The following is a 17,848-nucleotide window of genomic DNA, read 5'->3' as shown; positions in this document are numbered from 1 at the left end:
AAATTGAATGAATGTATTTTTATAAAAAAAAATGTTTTTTGAAATGATGTGAGGGGAGGAATAATGTTTTCAAAATAGTTTAATCAATTACCAATAATATCGATAGTAATAATCGATTCCATTAATTTGCAGAACAATGTTGCTTATAATGAAGGAAATGATACAAACTGAACGAGATTATGTTAGATCCTTAGAATATGTTATTGAGGTTAGTTTAATGACTTTGTTTGTTGTTTTTTTTTTATTTACTATTCTTAAATATTTATTCATTTTCTTTCCTTTTTTCTTCTTCTTCTTCCAGAATTACATCCCTGAGCTCGTACGCGAAGATATACCCCAGGCATTGCGAGGTCAGAGGAATGTTATATTCGGCAATATTGAGAAAATTTTCGAATTTCACAGTCAATATTTTCTTCAAGAACTAGAAAGATGTGAACAAAGTCCTTTACATGTTGGACAGTGTTTCCTTAGACATGTTAGTAAAAAATCTAGATTTTTTTCAATTCTACATATTTTTTTTGTTATTTTATTAGTAAGCATTGAGAGCGAATCAAATTTATTCTGTCTACGTAGTATTCTTAGTATTGTAATCAGTAGGCGTGTTTTTAGTATTGTTATTGGCTGCTTATGAGGAGAGTAGGTCGCGGGGCCATCTTCTCTTCAATCTCCTTAGAGGTTTACCTGGTAATGTGGAAGAAGTAAAGTGTTCAATTAAAGGATTAGGATGAACTGCTGTAAAGGAATGAAAGTTTAAGAAACGAGTTTTAGTAAGGGCGTTGATGAAAGGGATTTTGAGATCATTATGGGATGGTGAGGTTAGAAATGTAGAATGGAGCGTTAATTAGTTTTCGTAGTATTTTTGATTGTAAAGTCTGGATGCGTAAAGCCCTTCCGGCCTTGAAAGTAAAAGTTACTCTCGCACTGTCTCCAAGTCGTCAGTCTGTGAGTTCAGAAAATATTTAGCATTTTTATTTGGATACAGAATCCTTTTTTGGGAAAAGGAGGAATATTCTTTACTAGAATGATTATGTTTGGGAAAAGGAGGCATTTTTATCATTGTTTCTCAGGCAGGAGAAATGCACTCAGACGAATACAGTTTCAGTAAAAGAATATTGGGTGCGTTCAGTCACTTTCTTACCCCATTATCTTCAAATGTGTATTTCAAGGAAATTTGGAACCTAGTTTTGTGGTCTTGGATCATCTATCTATTCGGATGGCTAGAGAAGAATATTCTGAATACCCAAACTGTTACCTAAATATCTCAATTTTGAAAAGTTTTGAGCGAGTGATCTTTTTTTTTTTTTGGAAATTGACAACTCAAAAATGGTAGAAAAATTATGTTCATCATCAATGATTGATGTTAATCATCAATTGACTTCTTTTGGATCATTTCCAACAGTGAAAGATGAGAAGATATCTTGAAAAGTGATGGTCCTTGATAAATTTTGAATTATTTTTTCGGCTTTAAATTTTTTAAAAAATCTCAAAAATTATAGAGAAAGTGGATAGACTAGTACTTAGTTTATCCTTCATAACAAAATTGGATTATTTTTAATGTTTGCGCAATGAAAACTTTATTTTTTGTTGTTACTCTATTTTGTTTTAAGATTATATCATTTTATGTTACTTAATTTTTAAGGCAATCATGTAATTTCATCTTCTGAAACTTGTAAGTTTTACTGGTGATTTTAATGAATGTAGTGCTCTTGTTTCCAGATTGATAAATTAAGCTGGAGTTGCTTGCAATATATATATATATATAGTTAAGCAGCTTCTGATTGTGTGTTTCTTCTTCTTGTTCGTGTTCTCCAAGATGTCTCATTTGGAACAAAATCTTTTTACACATTATTCGTGTTAAGCACCTCCTAAAGTGTGGGTCGTCTCTGCCTTCTTTCTTACTTGCTGGGGGGGGGGGGCAAGTAATTTGTTTTCGGGAAAGGGGGTCTGGTTGGGGGGGGGGAATCTGGAGGATCTATGCGCTCCTCGGTGCCCAGGGATTCGAGTGTTGCCATATTGTCCTCTTCTGTAGATGATAATTTAATAATTGTAAATTGATTTTTTTTTTTTTTTTCTAGGAGAAGAAATTTTATTTGTACGCTTTATACAATAAGAATAAACCCAAATCGGACGCCCTGATGTCAGAATATGGTTCTGTGTTCTTTAAAGTAAGTGCCTTGGGTTTAGATCAACCTGCCATAAAAATCATATTATCTCTTAAACTTCTTTAATTTCCATCTTCAAACATTTCTTGATGGACTGTTTATTTTTCTTTTTTTTTTTAGACAAAACAACTAGAGCTAGGTGATCGTATGGATTTAGCCAGTTATCTACTGAAACCTGTGCAAAGGATGGGCAAATATGCTCTACTATTACAACAGCTGATGAAAGCCGCCCGTCAAGATGTACAAGAATTGAAAGATGCTGAGAATATGGTTAGATTTCAGTTGAGACATGGAAACGATCTGTTGGCTATGGATTCGTTGAGAGACTGTGACGTAAGTTTGTTTCCTTTTTTTTTTTTACTTCCCCTTTTTCTAAACCAATAGGAGAAGAAAGTGTTGGTCACATCATACTACAGATTTTCAAATTTCATGAGGTACTACCTTATCAATAACCGCATTGAGGGGAAACCAATTTGACCAGTTGTTTACATAGTAAATTCAAAAACGGAAAATTGCAGGAAGTTCATATTTCATATTTTCTTATTAACCAGTTAAGGGCGGAGAGTTTTTTATTTGTGTGCGTAATTCCCAATCTCTAATGCGGAGACCGAACATGTACCAACCACTTATCATTTGGCTGACTCCTACCAACCCCCTCCGTATAAGATACTTGGCAGTTCTATTGGGGTAAGGTAAAGGAAACATCCCGCCAAATGATATTCTTATTGTATTTTATTAAAATTTCGAGTTTTTATTTAGTTAATGGCAATTTTACATTTTTCACAACGAGTATACCACGTCGAACGCACCGTATTTGAGATTTGGTTTGACGTGTATACACGTCAAACACGCCCAAACTGGTTAAGGGACATTGGAGGATGCCACAATAAGGTTTTGGGTCCATATAAAGCCAAACTGGAACCACCAATTTACAGAACTGTTGCAGTTTTCTAAGACGGCTTTTTTTTTTTAACTTTATAAGTTTTTATTTTAAGTCTTCTTGCCTGGACAATTCGTCCAAGGTTCCTACTGGAAAATGGGAAAGGATCTATTCCAGGTAAAGTGCCATTTCTTGTGAGACATTCTATCCCCTTATATTTCAAGGAACATATCTTTCTGTAATATAAATCTCTGGCTTGGTGCAAGAAGTGCCAATGTCATATTTTGGTAAAAATGAGTAAAAAATCTGTTTCAATATATTAACCATCAAAATTTTTCTTGCAAGGAGTGCCACAGTCAAGTTCAAAGTAGTAACTGAGTTACTAAAACTTACTAGTGCCAATGTCAAAATTTGGCATCAATATTTCCCCCCTCCAGGTAAACCAAAGAGAACGTACACTCGTAATCCTTTTTTTGACATTGGCACTTCTTGCACCAAGCCACAGAAATACAAATACTCTTTATGTACTGTTAAACTAATTTTATTTTGATTTCATTTACTTACATATTTATCGCACAGATTCACCTAGATTCTAACATGGATTTTGAAGACAATGCTCAACCCAGAAGCATCAGTTTTCTTAATGGGATTGTTCACATTACCGGAAATAGCCCTCCCGCTTTTCTTTTTACTTCTAATTTTTATTTTCTTCATTTTCCCCCCCTAAAAAAAAAGTTTTAGAGCAATTTTCAGAGAAGGTTTTTTAAGGTAAACTTCCCTTTAAGGTTACATTTCAGTGTAGTTAGTGTACGGTTACAAACTAAATCAGCTGTTCTGGGTTTGAAATAAAACAGATTTTTTTTTTTTTTTTTTTTTTTTTTTTTGGCGCATCAACAGCTGAGGTCATTAGCGCCCGGAGCTTTTTCCAGTGCACTGCCGGCCTCCGGACAGTGTTCTCTCGTTACAGACAACACTGTCCATCACCGGACAGTGAGCTGTAAGAAGCTCCTAGGAAGAGAAAATCTAAGGGTCAGCTGCTGGATTCGAACCCGGGACCTCCGCGTGGGAGTCCAGTATGCTAACCTCATAGCTAATCCCTTCCCTATAAAACAGAATTATTTGGAACTTGCAACAGGGTTAGACTAAGGGAAAACTATGTTCAAACTCAATAATTTTGTTTAAATTCCAGGTTAATGTAAAAGAACAAGGCAGACTTTTAAGACAAAATGAATTCTTAGTATGGCAGGGTAAAGGTGGTAAGAAATATTACCGACATGTATTCCTATTCGAGGAATTGATTCTATTTAGCAAAGCAAGAAGGTTTCCAGATCATAAGGTTAGTTTTGTATCGGCGTTTTAATTTTGAATTTATTTTTATGTACTTGCACTTATTTTGTGTGTTTTTGTTTTACTTCTCCCTCAGAACCTCGACCTGTACATTTATAAGCATAGTATCAAAACGTCGGATATAGGATTGACAGCAAAAGTTGGCGATAGTAATACAAAATTTGAAATATGGTTTAGAAAACGGAAACCAAATGATACGTTTACCTTACAGTCAATATCAGAAGAGATTAAACAAGCATGGACGGAAGAATTGTCGAATTTATTATGGAAACAAGCGCTCAAAAATAGAGGTAAATATTTTGTTTTATGGTTGGTAGCGAGTGAATGGATTAGGACGCCATGTTTTTTTATATTGTAAGCCATACTGGATACGGGCGTTTAAGTCACAAGCTTGTGTGTGACGAAAACATAAAGGAATCGAAGTCTCAACACCTAACTACTTAGTCTACCTCTGATGATGGATCCAACTCCGAAACATGCGTCCTACGGCAGATAAAATCTAAGATAACTATCCAGCACTCCAGTCTAGGAACATATTTTCAATATCACGACTTTGTTTTCTATTTACAAGGCATGGCGTACCTTTTTGAGACGTGGGTCAAATTTTGTTCATTTTTTTTTTAGTACCAGCTCCTGGGTCACTAATGCCCATTTGCACAAGAGTTAAGTTTAAAAATTTTAAACTGAATATTTTCAAAGCTAAACATCTTTAAAATTCGTGTTGGCTTAACGGGTAAAATGGGGACGAAACAAATGCTATGGAAGTCGCTGTGGGTTGTCGATTTTTTTTTTTAACAAACAAAATATGAGTAAAATTATACATTTTATTTGATATTTTGTAAAGATCCAACTCCGAAACATGCGTCCTACGGCAGATAAAATCTAAGATAACTATCCAGCACTCCAGTCTAGGAACATATTTTCAATATCACGACTTTGTTTTCTATTTACAAGGCATGGCGTACCTTTTTGAGACGTGGGTCAAATTTTGTTCATTTTTTTTTTAGTACCAGCTCCTGGGTCACTAATGCCCATTTGCACAAGAGTTAAGTTTAAAAATTTTAAACTGAATATTTTCAAAGCTAAACATCTTTAAAATTCGTGTTGGCTTAACGGGTAAAATGGGGACGAAACAAATGCTATGGAAGTCGCTGTGGGTTGTCGATTTTTTTTTTTAACAAACAAAATATGAGTAAAATTATACATTTTATTTGATATTTTGTAAACACTTTTGCTTTATTTCAATTACTAGAAAAGCATTTGTCGTCATTAGTGTTTTAGAACTGTAATGATCAAACTAAAGGTTATAGATAGCCATTTTAAATTGCTTTTGTGTCAATGCGTGATTGAAAAAAAAAATACAGATAGAATATAAATTATCCACACAATTAGAAAAATCTAAATCAAGCCGCGTAAAAAGAAACAAATGGTTGCCTAGCAATTGTGGGTCAGTGTCTGACCCGCGGGGTCATAGGTTCGCTATCACTGTTAGATACAATTGATTTTTGGGGAATATTGGAGGTGTGGTCATTAAATTCAAACATAAATTTTGTTTCTTCATACCAACGTTTCGGTAAATATATTTTTACCTTCTTCAGGGTATTGTAAAAAATTAATTTTTGAAGTTAAATGTTCAGCTGCATCATCATAACTGGTTGGTTATATACAAACTGTTTTTTAAGTACAACAAACTTTGTAATGATTAAAATTACTGTTATGATAATAGGTATTATACTAAAATATTATAACAACAAACAGTTACAAATTTATGCAAACAAAATAATTTGGATATTAATTGAAGATAGTAAACTGTATATACATATATTTATAGTCATCATCTGCACACACATGCGCTTATGTACATACTCATATTAATAATCATATACTCATAAATTAATATACAGACCTGCACCCAGATATAACATATGTACATAATGTGAATGTATGAACAGTAAATTTCAACTTACCTTTTTTAGAAATGAGGCTTGCCGAAATGAATTCGATGGGCATAGGCAATAAACCATGTTTGGATATTCGACCAAGCGCCAATCAGATCAGTGATCGTTCGATTAGTATTGCACAGCTCAGCAAAAGTGAGTATGCTATTCTTATTTCTGTTAGCATTCATGTAAAAGGGTATTAATTTTTTTTTGTTACCCAGAAGTTGGTAAATGTTCGTCGGCCTAGATTAAGGTTGACGATAACTTGAGAATAGATCTTGCTCTCCAGGAAAATACTACATCTCTGCATTCGCTTTACCGGGATAAACCTCCCCTTTTTTTTGCTAGAACATGATTTTTTTTTTGTAGATCGCTTTAACCAGTTAAAAATTTTAATAAAGTACAATAAGAATATTATTTGGTGGGATGTTTCCTTTATCTTACCAATAGAACTGTGGTGGGAGCCAGCCAAATGATAAGCGGTTGGTACATGTTTGGTCTCCGCATTAGAGATTGGGGAATTACGTACACAAATAGAAGCTCTCAACCCCTTGTGCAATGGCCGTTTTTTACCTTTTAGATAGAGGTTCAGACCTCCTCAGTACGAGCTTGATTTCATTTTGCACAGAATTCAAAAAGCTCTTTTCTTCCTTGTAAAAAAGCTCTTGCGCGTCCCCTAGTTAACTAGGAGCAATGCATAACGTGAAGCGGTGCAAGATTTTTTGAAATGAGCACAGAATGCTCTGAGGTAATCTCAAGCTCCCAGAGAGAGAGATTGCAGAAAAAGTCGCTTGCACAGTGGCTATTATGACATTGTAAACTTTTGGTTGTTTTTGCCCTGTCTGCGTTCGACACGTGTTTACACGTCATTGTCTGCTTTTAATTCAGCATCACTGTGGGGGAATTTTTAAAAATAAATTCCACGCTTAACTGGTTAATAACATCTTTCCCCAAATTGAGAATTTAGAGAAGTTTCTGAAGCTGACGAAGAACAGAAGCCAAAAATGGAGTACAGAATGTAAAAACCTGTTTTTTTTTTTGGAAATAAGGTTTAGGACGGAGACCTCTTTGGGAATTTGCGAAAATTATGTAGAAATAAAAACGATTTTCTGCATTGTTAGTGGGAGGAGAGCTGTGACCCCCACCCACAATTTTCTTATGGTAATTTATGTTTTATTTGTTTTCTAGCAGCACCGAGATTTAGAAATTCAATAGCGATTTCACCATCCGATCAGACAACGCGCAATAAACGGCCACATTCAATTATATCGGTTAGCAGCAGCAGCGGCGGAAGTAGTACGAGCAGCAGTAGTTCAACAGCTGGCAGTAGTAACGGCGATCGTCGAGATCACAGCCAGTGTTCTTCGGCCGAGTCTGGCATCGTTCCAGACTGGAATACCTCGTCCAGTTCACAGTCATCCTCGTCCGTGGATTCACCATCACCACAGCATACTACGTCCACATCATCGTCATCATCATCATCATCATCATCGGCTAGTAATATTATTAACTCCTCCTCATCATCATCATCGTCGGCTCATGTTGGTAATAGTGTCAACAACACTGCAAGTAGCAATAGTGGATTAGTCACGCCTACTTCTTCAGCCAATGCGATCAGCGCGTCTAATTCTTCTACACAATTATCAGTGAAACTATGAGTGGTTTAAAGTTTACGCATGCGATTTGTTTTTAATATTATTTTTAATTTTTTGTCGACCATAATTTTGTATAAAAAAAAAAAAAGGAAAACACATAAAAACTGTTTTAAAGTAGTTTGTGGAACATTTTTTCTTTTAAATATAGTTTTTTATAATAAAGTTTTTGCTCTTTCAACGTTTCATTTCTGGAAAAAAATGTCAAAAGTTATTGTATCATAATTTCAATGTTAACAAAATGTTAGTAAACTTGGTACGTTTACAATTTATTGTTATTTTAAATTACTTAAAAAATAAACACGTAAAATACGAGTAAAATTATGTTCTATAAGAGCAATTAATAATAAAAATAAGCCAATCAAAAAATAAAATAAAAATAATTATGGTAAAATACCAGAACATTTTTATGGTTTGTTTTGGATTATAGTTTTAGAAAGACAAAAATATAGTCGATAAACTGCTGTTAATTTTTTTTTTTTTCTTCTTTTTAACCAAAAGAATAACTTTTACTGTACATAAATGGAACTTGTATTTCCACTTACAAAAGAAAGGAAAAATCTTTATCCAATATTTTTCTCCATTTTTTGTTTTGTTTTTCATATTAACAACGACACTTCCATTCCTTAATGTTTTGTAATTATTAACTTTTTCCGCAAAAAAAAAATGGATACGAAGAAAATACGAGATGAAAACAACATCATAGAAAAATTCTTCCAAGATTTTTCCATTTTCGTTTTTTGCAAAATATGTATGTAAATAGTAAAATAAACCTACATGCGGAAAATAAAATTGTTTATAATAATAATAAAAATTTAGAGTGGAACATTATATTTTGTCTATTGTGTGTTTTACTTATCTTTTTTTTTTTTTTATTTTAAACTTTAAAGTGCTAACTTAGGAAAATTACGGCAAAAATTAATTAAGACTGGAATTCATTTATACATAAATTTTTCAATTTTTTTTTTTTTTTTTTTTAAGCATTAAAATAGACTTACCCAAACAAGCTTTTGACCGGAGTTTTCCTTGACTTCTTTATCTTAAAATTAATCAATTCCATTAAACGAAAAGAAATTTTTTTTTGTAATTGTCAACAAATACTGTGGCTACAAAAAGTATTTGCACACCTACGATTTTTGTTATTTCCAAAAGGCAAATGAAATAAATTATATCGTACTGTCTTATATCTTTTTATTAGTCATTTTTGATACATATTTTATAGAAAAAATTATTTAATTATATTTATGTTTGCCAAAAAAAATTAAAAACTACATTTTAAAACACAAAAAGTATTTGCACACATCTTGATTCTATATAAAATTTAATAAAAAAATTAATTTTAATATTTAGTATTTAATCCCTGGGCTTCTATTATAGCCTTGAGTCTGTTAGGCATCGAACAAATTAATGGTTTAATATCATCAAGGCTTATTTTATCCCATTCCTCTAGTAAAGCCTTTTTCAGTGAATCTTTATTAGAAATTGTATGTTTTCGTATTCTAACGTGTAGCATTTGCCAAATATGTTCAATGATGTTCACATCTGGAGATTGAGGAGGTGTGTGAAGTCTCCTTGGCACATTATAGAGCATCCACTCCTCTGTAACTCTCGCTGTGTGTTTCGGATCATTGTCGTGTTGGAATAAAAATGAATTTTCCATACCCAACTTACGAACACTTTGGCCCAAATTTTGGCGCAGAATATCTACATACATTCGAGCATTCATATTTTTTTCAATAAACACAAGTTTACCCACACCTTTTGCAGAAACACAGCCCCAAACCATCACGTTGCCTCCCCCATGTTTCACTGTCGGAATTATATTTTGATTTTTAAATTCCTCATTTACCTTTCGCCAAACATATTGCCGGCCATCACTTCCAAAAATGTTATATTTACTTTCGTCAGTGAAGAGCACATTCTCCCAAAATTCTATTGACTTGCCTGAATATTTCTTTGCGAACTCCAGTCTTTTTTTTCTATTCTTCTCACTAATGAATGGCTTTTTCCTAGCAGTTCTACCGTAATAATTTGTCAAGTGCAAAACATTCCTTATAGTGCTTTCACTCACTCGCTGAGATGTTGTCGCGACCATATTCGCCAACTCGCCCGCACTTGTGAATGGATTGGCCCTTACCTGACGAACAATGCCTCTTCTTTGTCTTTCATTTAACACTTTAGGTCTACCGGTTCTTCGTTTATTTTCAATAGTTCCCCTATCTTCGTACCTTTTAATGATGTATCGCACCGTGGACATGTTCATATTTAAGATACTAGCGATTTGCCGATAACTTTTTTTGTTATTCCGCAATTTAATTACCTTAAAGCGAATTGTGTTTGAAATTTCTGCTGTTTTTGCCATGTTAATCTTGCTAACAACTGAATTGGAACCAAAACATAATTATTTCTAATTTAAAATTTTAAATCAACCTTTGAACGGATTTATTAATTAAACAAACAAGAATATTGTTTGGTGTGCAAATACTTTTTGTGTTTTAAAATGTAGTTTTTAATTTTTTTTGGCAAACATAAATATAATTAAATAATTTTTTCTATAAAATATGTATCTAAAATGACTAACAAAAAAATATAAGACAGTACGATATAATTTATTTCATTTGCCTTTTGGAAATAACAAAAATCGTAGGTGTGCAAATACTTTTTGTAGCCACTGTATGTAGGTTTCAATAGAGCAGGTTGCTACTGCGCAGTTGCCCAGGTCGCTATTGCGCAGTTGGCCAGGTTGCTAGTGCGCAGTTGGCCCAGGTCGCTATTGCGCAGTTGGCCCAGGTCGCTATTGCGCAGTTGGCCAGGTTGCTAATGCGCAGTTGGCCAAATCTTGAATCTCGCTTGGTTATACATAAATACTTAATAAATACGTTGACAAGCGCCTTATTGTGTGCTTTGAATTTGTGTGAAGAGGGGGAAAACAAAATAACATTTTGTCGTTTATGGGAAAAATATTATTTTCATACTATAACTAATCTCAATAAGCCTGCTTTTCTTTACTACGATGAAAGGTAAGACTAATCTGTATCTATCTTTACAACTCGAAGCCTTGTCTTTTTTAAAATGCACAATTCTTAACAAAAGTCGTAAACACAGCTCAAGCTTGTAGTTTTATCGTGTGCAAGTTAGCCTGCTTTTAGTAATTCTCTGCAGTTAATTTTTATTTCGTGCATTACTAAACTAAAAAAATTTGATAGCGTAATTTTAAAATTGATTTAAATTGGAGAGTTTAATAAACTTAGTGGAGTGCGCCTGCGTGATTTTGTAGAATTTCTTCCATCTCTTCCTCTGTAATTTTCTCGAAACAGGATTCAAAGCAAAAAAAAAAGAAATACAATAAAATGATTCCAATTGTTAGCACTTTATTATTTGTAAATATATATGTAAAAAAAAAAAAAAATTTAAAGGTAAAGTTGTTTATAACACGCTCTAATCGATTTGTATCGATCACATTAGGTGATTAGGGCTACGCTTCTCTTCCGAGCTTTAACGAAAATTCAAAAAACAAAAGAATATACACGAATAAATAACATTTTATTTCACTAATATTAATTCCTATTTCATTTTTGTTGATAGTTTTGTGTTTTCTTTTTATGAAAGTAAACATTAAAAACCAAAAAAAGGTCTTATGAATCATTGATTGATACAAAATAATTTCATTTTCTTTAAAATATCTACAGGCAACAAAAAAAATCATAGTTTAAATACTGGATTCTTCTGGGTGGGGGGCACTGTTACATAAATCTTTGACCACCCGTACGCTGTCGTCCCGAGGGCAAATACGATCTTCCCGGATCTATCCCTTTTTGGAGCCCGTTGCTGCTGGTTCCGAGGAATTACAGATAATCACCATCTGAGGGAAGGGTTTTTACTTTAAAAGTGACTCAGGTATTTATATTTGGTAGATGGGATAAATCCCCATCAATACGACGCAATCCCCTCTCCAATTGAAGTCTATTCTATTCTTCTTTTTTTTTATCTTTTAGATAAAGTGCTTTTATTCTTCAAGTTCTTTAATATTACTTTATTCATCCTTGTTATTTAATCTTAGTGAACAAAACTAACAGGTCTTAAACTTCTCCTAAAGTTTTATGGATTGATTTAAGGTTTTAGAAAAACCTGGATTTTTGAAGTACCCGCACGCTTTATTTGTTACCCATCTTTTTTAAAACATCCTGGTATGTTCCTTATGTCTACTACTAAAGGAGAATACTAGAGTTCCCAGCCTCCTGTAAACATACTCTTATTTTTTTTCCATTCCTTACATTTGAGTTTATTGATCTTTTTTTCTTTTTTTTTTGTGAAGTATCCAGGATTAAAAATCCACAAAGAAAAACGTATCCTCCAGGATGCACATCTAATTCCCCCCCCACCTCAAAAAAAAAACTTTCCATCTTAGAATTATGAAAAAATACGGGAACAATACGGGGGTGCTTACTGTATCCCCTATTTTTTTTTGGTTCCTTCTTGAATGGCTCAATATTATAAGTTCGTAGCTTAGAATTTTATTATTTTTGCACCATTTATTTTCGTATCTTGCCCCCCAACACCCAAACCCATCTTGGAAAGACTTTAAAGATTCCAGATAAACTAGATTTTTCATGTTCATTGGCTCTGCTAGCAGAACCATTTTATTTCACGGCAAAAATAACGTTTCTTTAAAAAAAAAAAAAAAAAAAGATGAAGGCATCCTTATTTTTGTAAACCATGATTTTTTTTTTCTTATAATTAAAAAAAAAAATCTATATACTAAAAAATGTAAATAATAATTATAAAAATTTTAGTTTACTAATTTAAATTAAACAAAAAAATAAAATAAAACAGATTTAAAAATTTGTACATTTTGTAGTTTGTTAGTGTAACTTAAAATTTTTTGAAGTTTCTTTAAGAAAGTTGAAAACATTTTATCTGAAAATATATTTAAAAAAAAATTAAAAAATTTTTTTTTTTTTGCACGTTTTATATTAATAAATGTATATGTAAAAATAATAATACAAAAAAGTAAAAAAATAAATAAAAATTACTAAATTAATTTAAATTAACAAAACCTATATTAAGATTTTAAAAAAGAAAATAATATTAAAATTTATAAATATATATATATAGTTTTTTATTGAAAGAAAGTAACTATAAAGAAAATAAATAAAACGTGGTATACCTGTTTATATTATGGTATTAAGAATAAAAGATATAAATAATATTCATGTATTATAAAAGAAAATGGCACAAACACATGTTTCTCTGTATTTTTGTTTTTTTGTTTTTTCTGTTGTTTTTCTTTTTATTTTTTAAGACTGAAAATTAAATTTTCCAAATAAGGGGTAGCTGCCATATTGTATTGAAAAAAAAAAACCCAAAACTTTTTTCTGCTTTTTTCTTTTTCCCTTGGGCCTCCCCCTCTGGAAAACTGGAAAATGAAAATAACGCACGTTTAAAATGAAAAAAAGTGGATACATTTTTTTTTGTATTAATAAAGTTGTATTCGTTTAAAATTCTTATATATTGGAAATCCAATAATAAAATAAAAATAATTTTCACACGGTAATTATAAAAAATAAAAAAAAGCAAGAAAAGCTAACTGGAAAACTATCTTAGTTTAAACTTAACGACACAGAAGTTTTTTTAACTTTCTATTAAAGCGCAATTTCTTAGAACAGTTTTCTTTTTCCCATGAAAATTTTGAAGTCCTGTGTTTTAGTTTTCAGTCATTAATTTTAGAGAAGTTTAATATTTAATAAAATTAATTAAAATATTGTTAAAATAAATAATAACTAAATCAAATTTTCGCTCCTTTTTATTATTATTATTAAAGTTAGTTTTTATTTTTTCAATTTGTAATTATTTTTTATTTTAATTTTTCAAGGACCATTAATAGAGAGTACAAGTTAATATTATTATCATTATTATTATACTTAATTATTTATGTGTCAAAATAAACAATATTTCTTTTTAGATTTTAATTATTTTTTTGATTTATTTTCGTTTCCTTATTATTAATTTATATTTTTAAACAGGCGCCACGGTAGCCGAGCGGTTAGAGGGCGAGACCTGCGAAGCTAATATGTATTGTTGGTTTAGTGGGTTCGATTCCCCAGTGAATAAGCCTTGGATTTTATTTAATGGTTAATAAAAGAAATTTACAGTAAAGAATGTTAGGCGGTTAAGAGACTAGATCCGCAATGCTAAGATGTATTGTTGGTTTAGTGGGTTCGATTACCCCGGTGTCTAGGCCTTGGATTTTATTATTGGTTAATATGAGAAATTTATAGTAAAGTATGTTAGGCGGTTAAGAGACTAGACCCGCAATGCTAAGATGTATTGTTGGTTTAGTGGGTTCGATTCCCCGGTCTCTAGGCCTTAGATTTTATTTAATGGTTAATAAAAGAAATTTACAGTAAAGTATGTTAGGCGGTTAAGAGACTAGACCCGCAATGCTAAGATGTATTGTTGGTTTAGTGGGTTCGATTCCCCTGGTCTAGGCCTTGGATTTTATTTAATGGTTAATAAAAGAAATTTACAGTAAAGTATGTTAGGCGGTTAAGAGACTAGACCCGCAATGCTAAGATGTATTGTTGGTTTAGTGGGTTCGATTCCCCTGGTCTAGGCCTTGGATTTTATTTAATGGTTAATTTGGAAATTTATAGTAAAGTATGTTAGGCGGTTAAGAGACTAGACCCGCAATGCTAAGATGTATTGTTGGTTTAGTGGGTTCGATTCCCCCGGTCTAGGCCTTGGATTTTATTTAATGGTTAATATGAGAAATTTACAGTAAAGTATGTTTGCTAGTCGCCTCCGTCCACGACACCTAATTTGGTAGTTGGACGTAAAGCCCGCCTGAAAAAATAGACAATTACTTTTACTTTACTTTTAGATTTTTAAACGAACCAATTTTTTTGTTTAAATACTGCGAAATGACTTGTGATCTTCATAGGTGAGTTTTTTTTCTCCTCCTTTACAGTTTGGGATATTCTGCATTCCCAGTTGAAGCAACTTCATCCCCCAAGTATTTGTAGGTAAGTTCTACAAAAAGAAGTCGGAGCCAGTATAGAGCAGAAACCAAGCGCTGGTGCCAAATCATCTCGCTGTGATGTTCAAAAAAGTTGTCGCTGAATATTCATTCAGTTCTAGTCAAAAGAATTTTTAAGCACCTCTTTATAAGACCTGAACAACCATCCATCCTGGGCACCTTCACTCCAACAATTACTACACAGATGTTCTGAACAGTTTACCCCATCAAATTAATTAGAAACCATGTGCTTAGAAACATTGCCATTTTTATCACTTACGTAGCTATCTTTTCTCTAAATTTCGGTAACAAAATCATTGAAATCTGTCAAGTACAAAAGGAAGTATAAACGTTTGAAATTTGAGTGAACTTGTAAACCTCCAAAATTTAACATTCAATATCTCGCTAAATAATATCTCTAAAACAATGCAACTTGTGCCACTTATACGCCTATGTATTCTCTACAATTCGGTAAAGAAATCATGGAATTCTGATAAACACCAAAAAAGATATAAACGTTTTAAATTTGAACGAATTCGAAACGTATTGGGAAAACGTCTAAAATTTAATCTTAACTATCTTATGAACTAATATCACTAAAACATTGCCATTTATACCACTTACGTAGCTATCTTTTCTCTACATTTCGGTAACAAAATCATTGAAATCTAGCAAGTATAAAAGAAGATATAAACGTTTGAAATTTGAGTGAACTTGTTAACCTCCAAAATTTAACATTCAATATCACGCTAAATAATATCTCTAAAACATTGCAACTAGTGCCACTTATACGACTATGTATTCTCTACAATTCGGTAAAGAAATCATGGAATTCTGATAAACACGAAAAAAGATATAAACGTTTTAAATTTGAACGAATTCGAAACGTATTGGGAAAACGTCTAAAATTTAATCTTAAATATCTTATGAACGAATATCACTAAAACATTGCCATTTATACCACTTACGTAGCTATCTTTCTCTACATTTCGGTAACAAAATCATTGAAATCTAGCAAGTATAAAAGAAGATATAAATGTTTGAAATTTGAGTGAACTTGTTAACCTCCAAAATTTAACATTCAATATCACGCTAAATAATATCTCTAAAACATTGCAACTAGTGCCACTTATACGACTATGTATTCTCTACAATTCGGTAAAGAAATCATGGAATTCTGATAAACACGAAAAAAGATATAAACGTTTTAAAATTGAACGAATTCGAAACGAATTGGGAAAACGTCGAAAATTTAATCTTGAATATCTCATATACTCTTATCACTAAAACAACGCCATTTATACCACTTATGAAGCTATCTTTTCTTTACATTTCCATAAAGAAATCATTGAGATCTAACAAGTACAAAAGAAGATATAAACGTTTGAAATTTGAGTGAAGTTGTAAACCTCCAAAATTTAACATTCAATATCTCGCTAAATAATATCTCTAAAACATTGCAACTTGTGCCACTTATACGCCTATGTATTCTCTACAATTCGGTAAAGAAATCATGGAATTCTGATAAACACGAAAAAAGATATAAACGTTTTAAAATTGAATGAATTCGAAACGAATTGGGAAAACGTCGGAAATTTAATCTTGAATATCTCATATACTCTTAGCACTAAAACAACGCCATTTATACCACTTATGAAGCTATCTTTTCTTTACATTTCCATAAAGAAATCATTGAGATCTAACAAGTACAAAAGAAGATATAAACGTTTGAAATTTGAGTGAACTTGTAAACCTCCAAAATTTAACATTCAATATCTCGCTAAATAATATCTCTAAAACATTGCAACTTGTGCCACTTATACGACTATGTATTCTCTACAATTCGGTAAAGAAATCATGGAATTCTGATTAACACGAAAAAAGATATAAACGTTTTAAAATTGAACGAATTCGAAACGAATTGGGAAAACGTCGAAAATTTAATCTTGAATATCTCATCTACTATTATCACTAAAACAACGCCATTTATACCACTTACGTAGCTATCTTTTCTCTACATTTCGGTAACAAAATCATTGAAATCTAGCAAGTATAAAAGAAGATATAAACGTTTGAAATTTGGGTGAACTTGTTAACCTCCAAAATTTAACATTCAATATCTCGCTAAATAATATCTCTAAAACATTGCAACTTGTGCCACTTATACGCCTATGTATTCTCTACAATTCGGTAAAGAAATCATGGAATTCTGATAAACACGAAAAAAGATATAAACGTTTTAAATTGAACAAATTCGAAACGAATTGGGAAAACGTCGAAAATTTAATCTTGAATATCTCATATACTATTATCACTAAAACAACGCCATTTATACCACTTACGTAGCTATCTTTTCTATACATTTCGGTAACAAAATCATTGAAATCTGTCAAGTACAAAAAGAAGTATAAACGTTTGAAATTTGAGTGAACTTGTAAACCTCCAAAATTTAACATTCAATATCTCGCTAAATAATATCTCTAAAACATTGCAACTTGTGCCACTTATACGCCTATGTATTCTCTACAATTCGGTAAAGAAATCATGGAATTCTGATAAACACGAAAAAAGATATAAACGTTTTAAAATTGAACGAATTGGAAACGAAATAGGAAAACGTCGAAAATTTAATCTTGAATATCTCATATACTATTATCACTAAAACAACGCCATTTATACCACTTACGTAGCTATCTTTTCTCTACATTTCGGAAACAAAATCATTGAAATCTAGCAAGTATAAAAGAAGATATAAACGTTTGAAATTTGAGTGAACTTGTAAACCTCCAAAATTTAACATTCAATATCTCGCTAAATAATATCTCTAAAACATTGCAACTTGTGCCACTTAT

The 17,848-nt window shown here is 31.9% G+C and overlaps 1 protein-coding gene across 1 annotated transcript in view; it reads left to right on the top strand.

The window, feature by feature from the left end:
* Positions 1-13,950, top strand: part of LOC141448503 (uncharacterized) — a 573,566-nt gene extending 559,616 nt beyond the window's left edge. The window contains exons 19-26 of the mRNA XM_074116881.1: positions 133-208; positions 302-475; positions 2,076-2,165; positions 2,283-2,495; positions 4,232-4,378; positions 4,466-4,679; positions 6,366-6,482; positions 7,518-13,950. Of these exons, the coding sequence (XP_073972982.1) occupies positions 133-208; positions 302-475; positions 2,076-2,165; positions 2,283-2,495; positions 4,232-4,378; positions 4,466-4,679; positions 6,366-6,482; positions 7,518-7,987 (1,501 nt within the window). The 3' untranslated portion in view covers positions 7,988-13,950. The remainder of the gene's footprint in view (positions 1-132; positions 209-301; positions 476-2,075; positions 2,166-2,282; positions 2,496-4,231; positions 4,379-4,465; positions 4,680-6,365; positions 6,483-7,517) is intronic.
* The last annotated feature ends 3,898 nt before the right edge of the window (positions 13,951-17,848 follow it).

The sequence above is a fragment of the Rhodnius prolixus genome, unplaced genomic scaffold (assembly GCF_049639745.1).
Source record: "Rhodnius prolixus isolate KJV_2025 unplaced genomic scaffold, Rpr scaffold_2, whole genome shotgun sequence".
Classification (NCBI taxonomy): domain Eukaryota; kingdom Metazoa; phylum Arthropoda; class Insecta; order Hemiptera; family Reduviidae; genus Rhodnius; species Rhodnius prolixus.
Note: the sequence above shows the minus strand (reverse complement) of the source record. Positions and strands in the feature narration are given on the sequence as shown.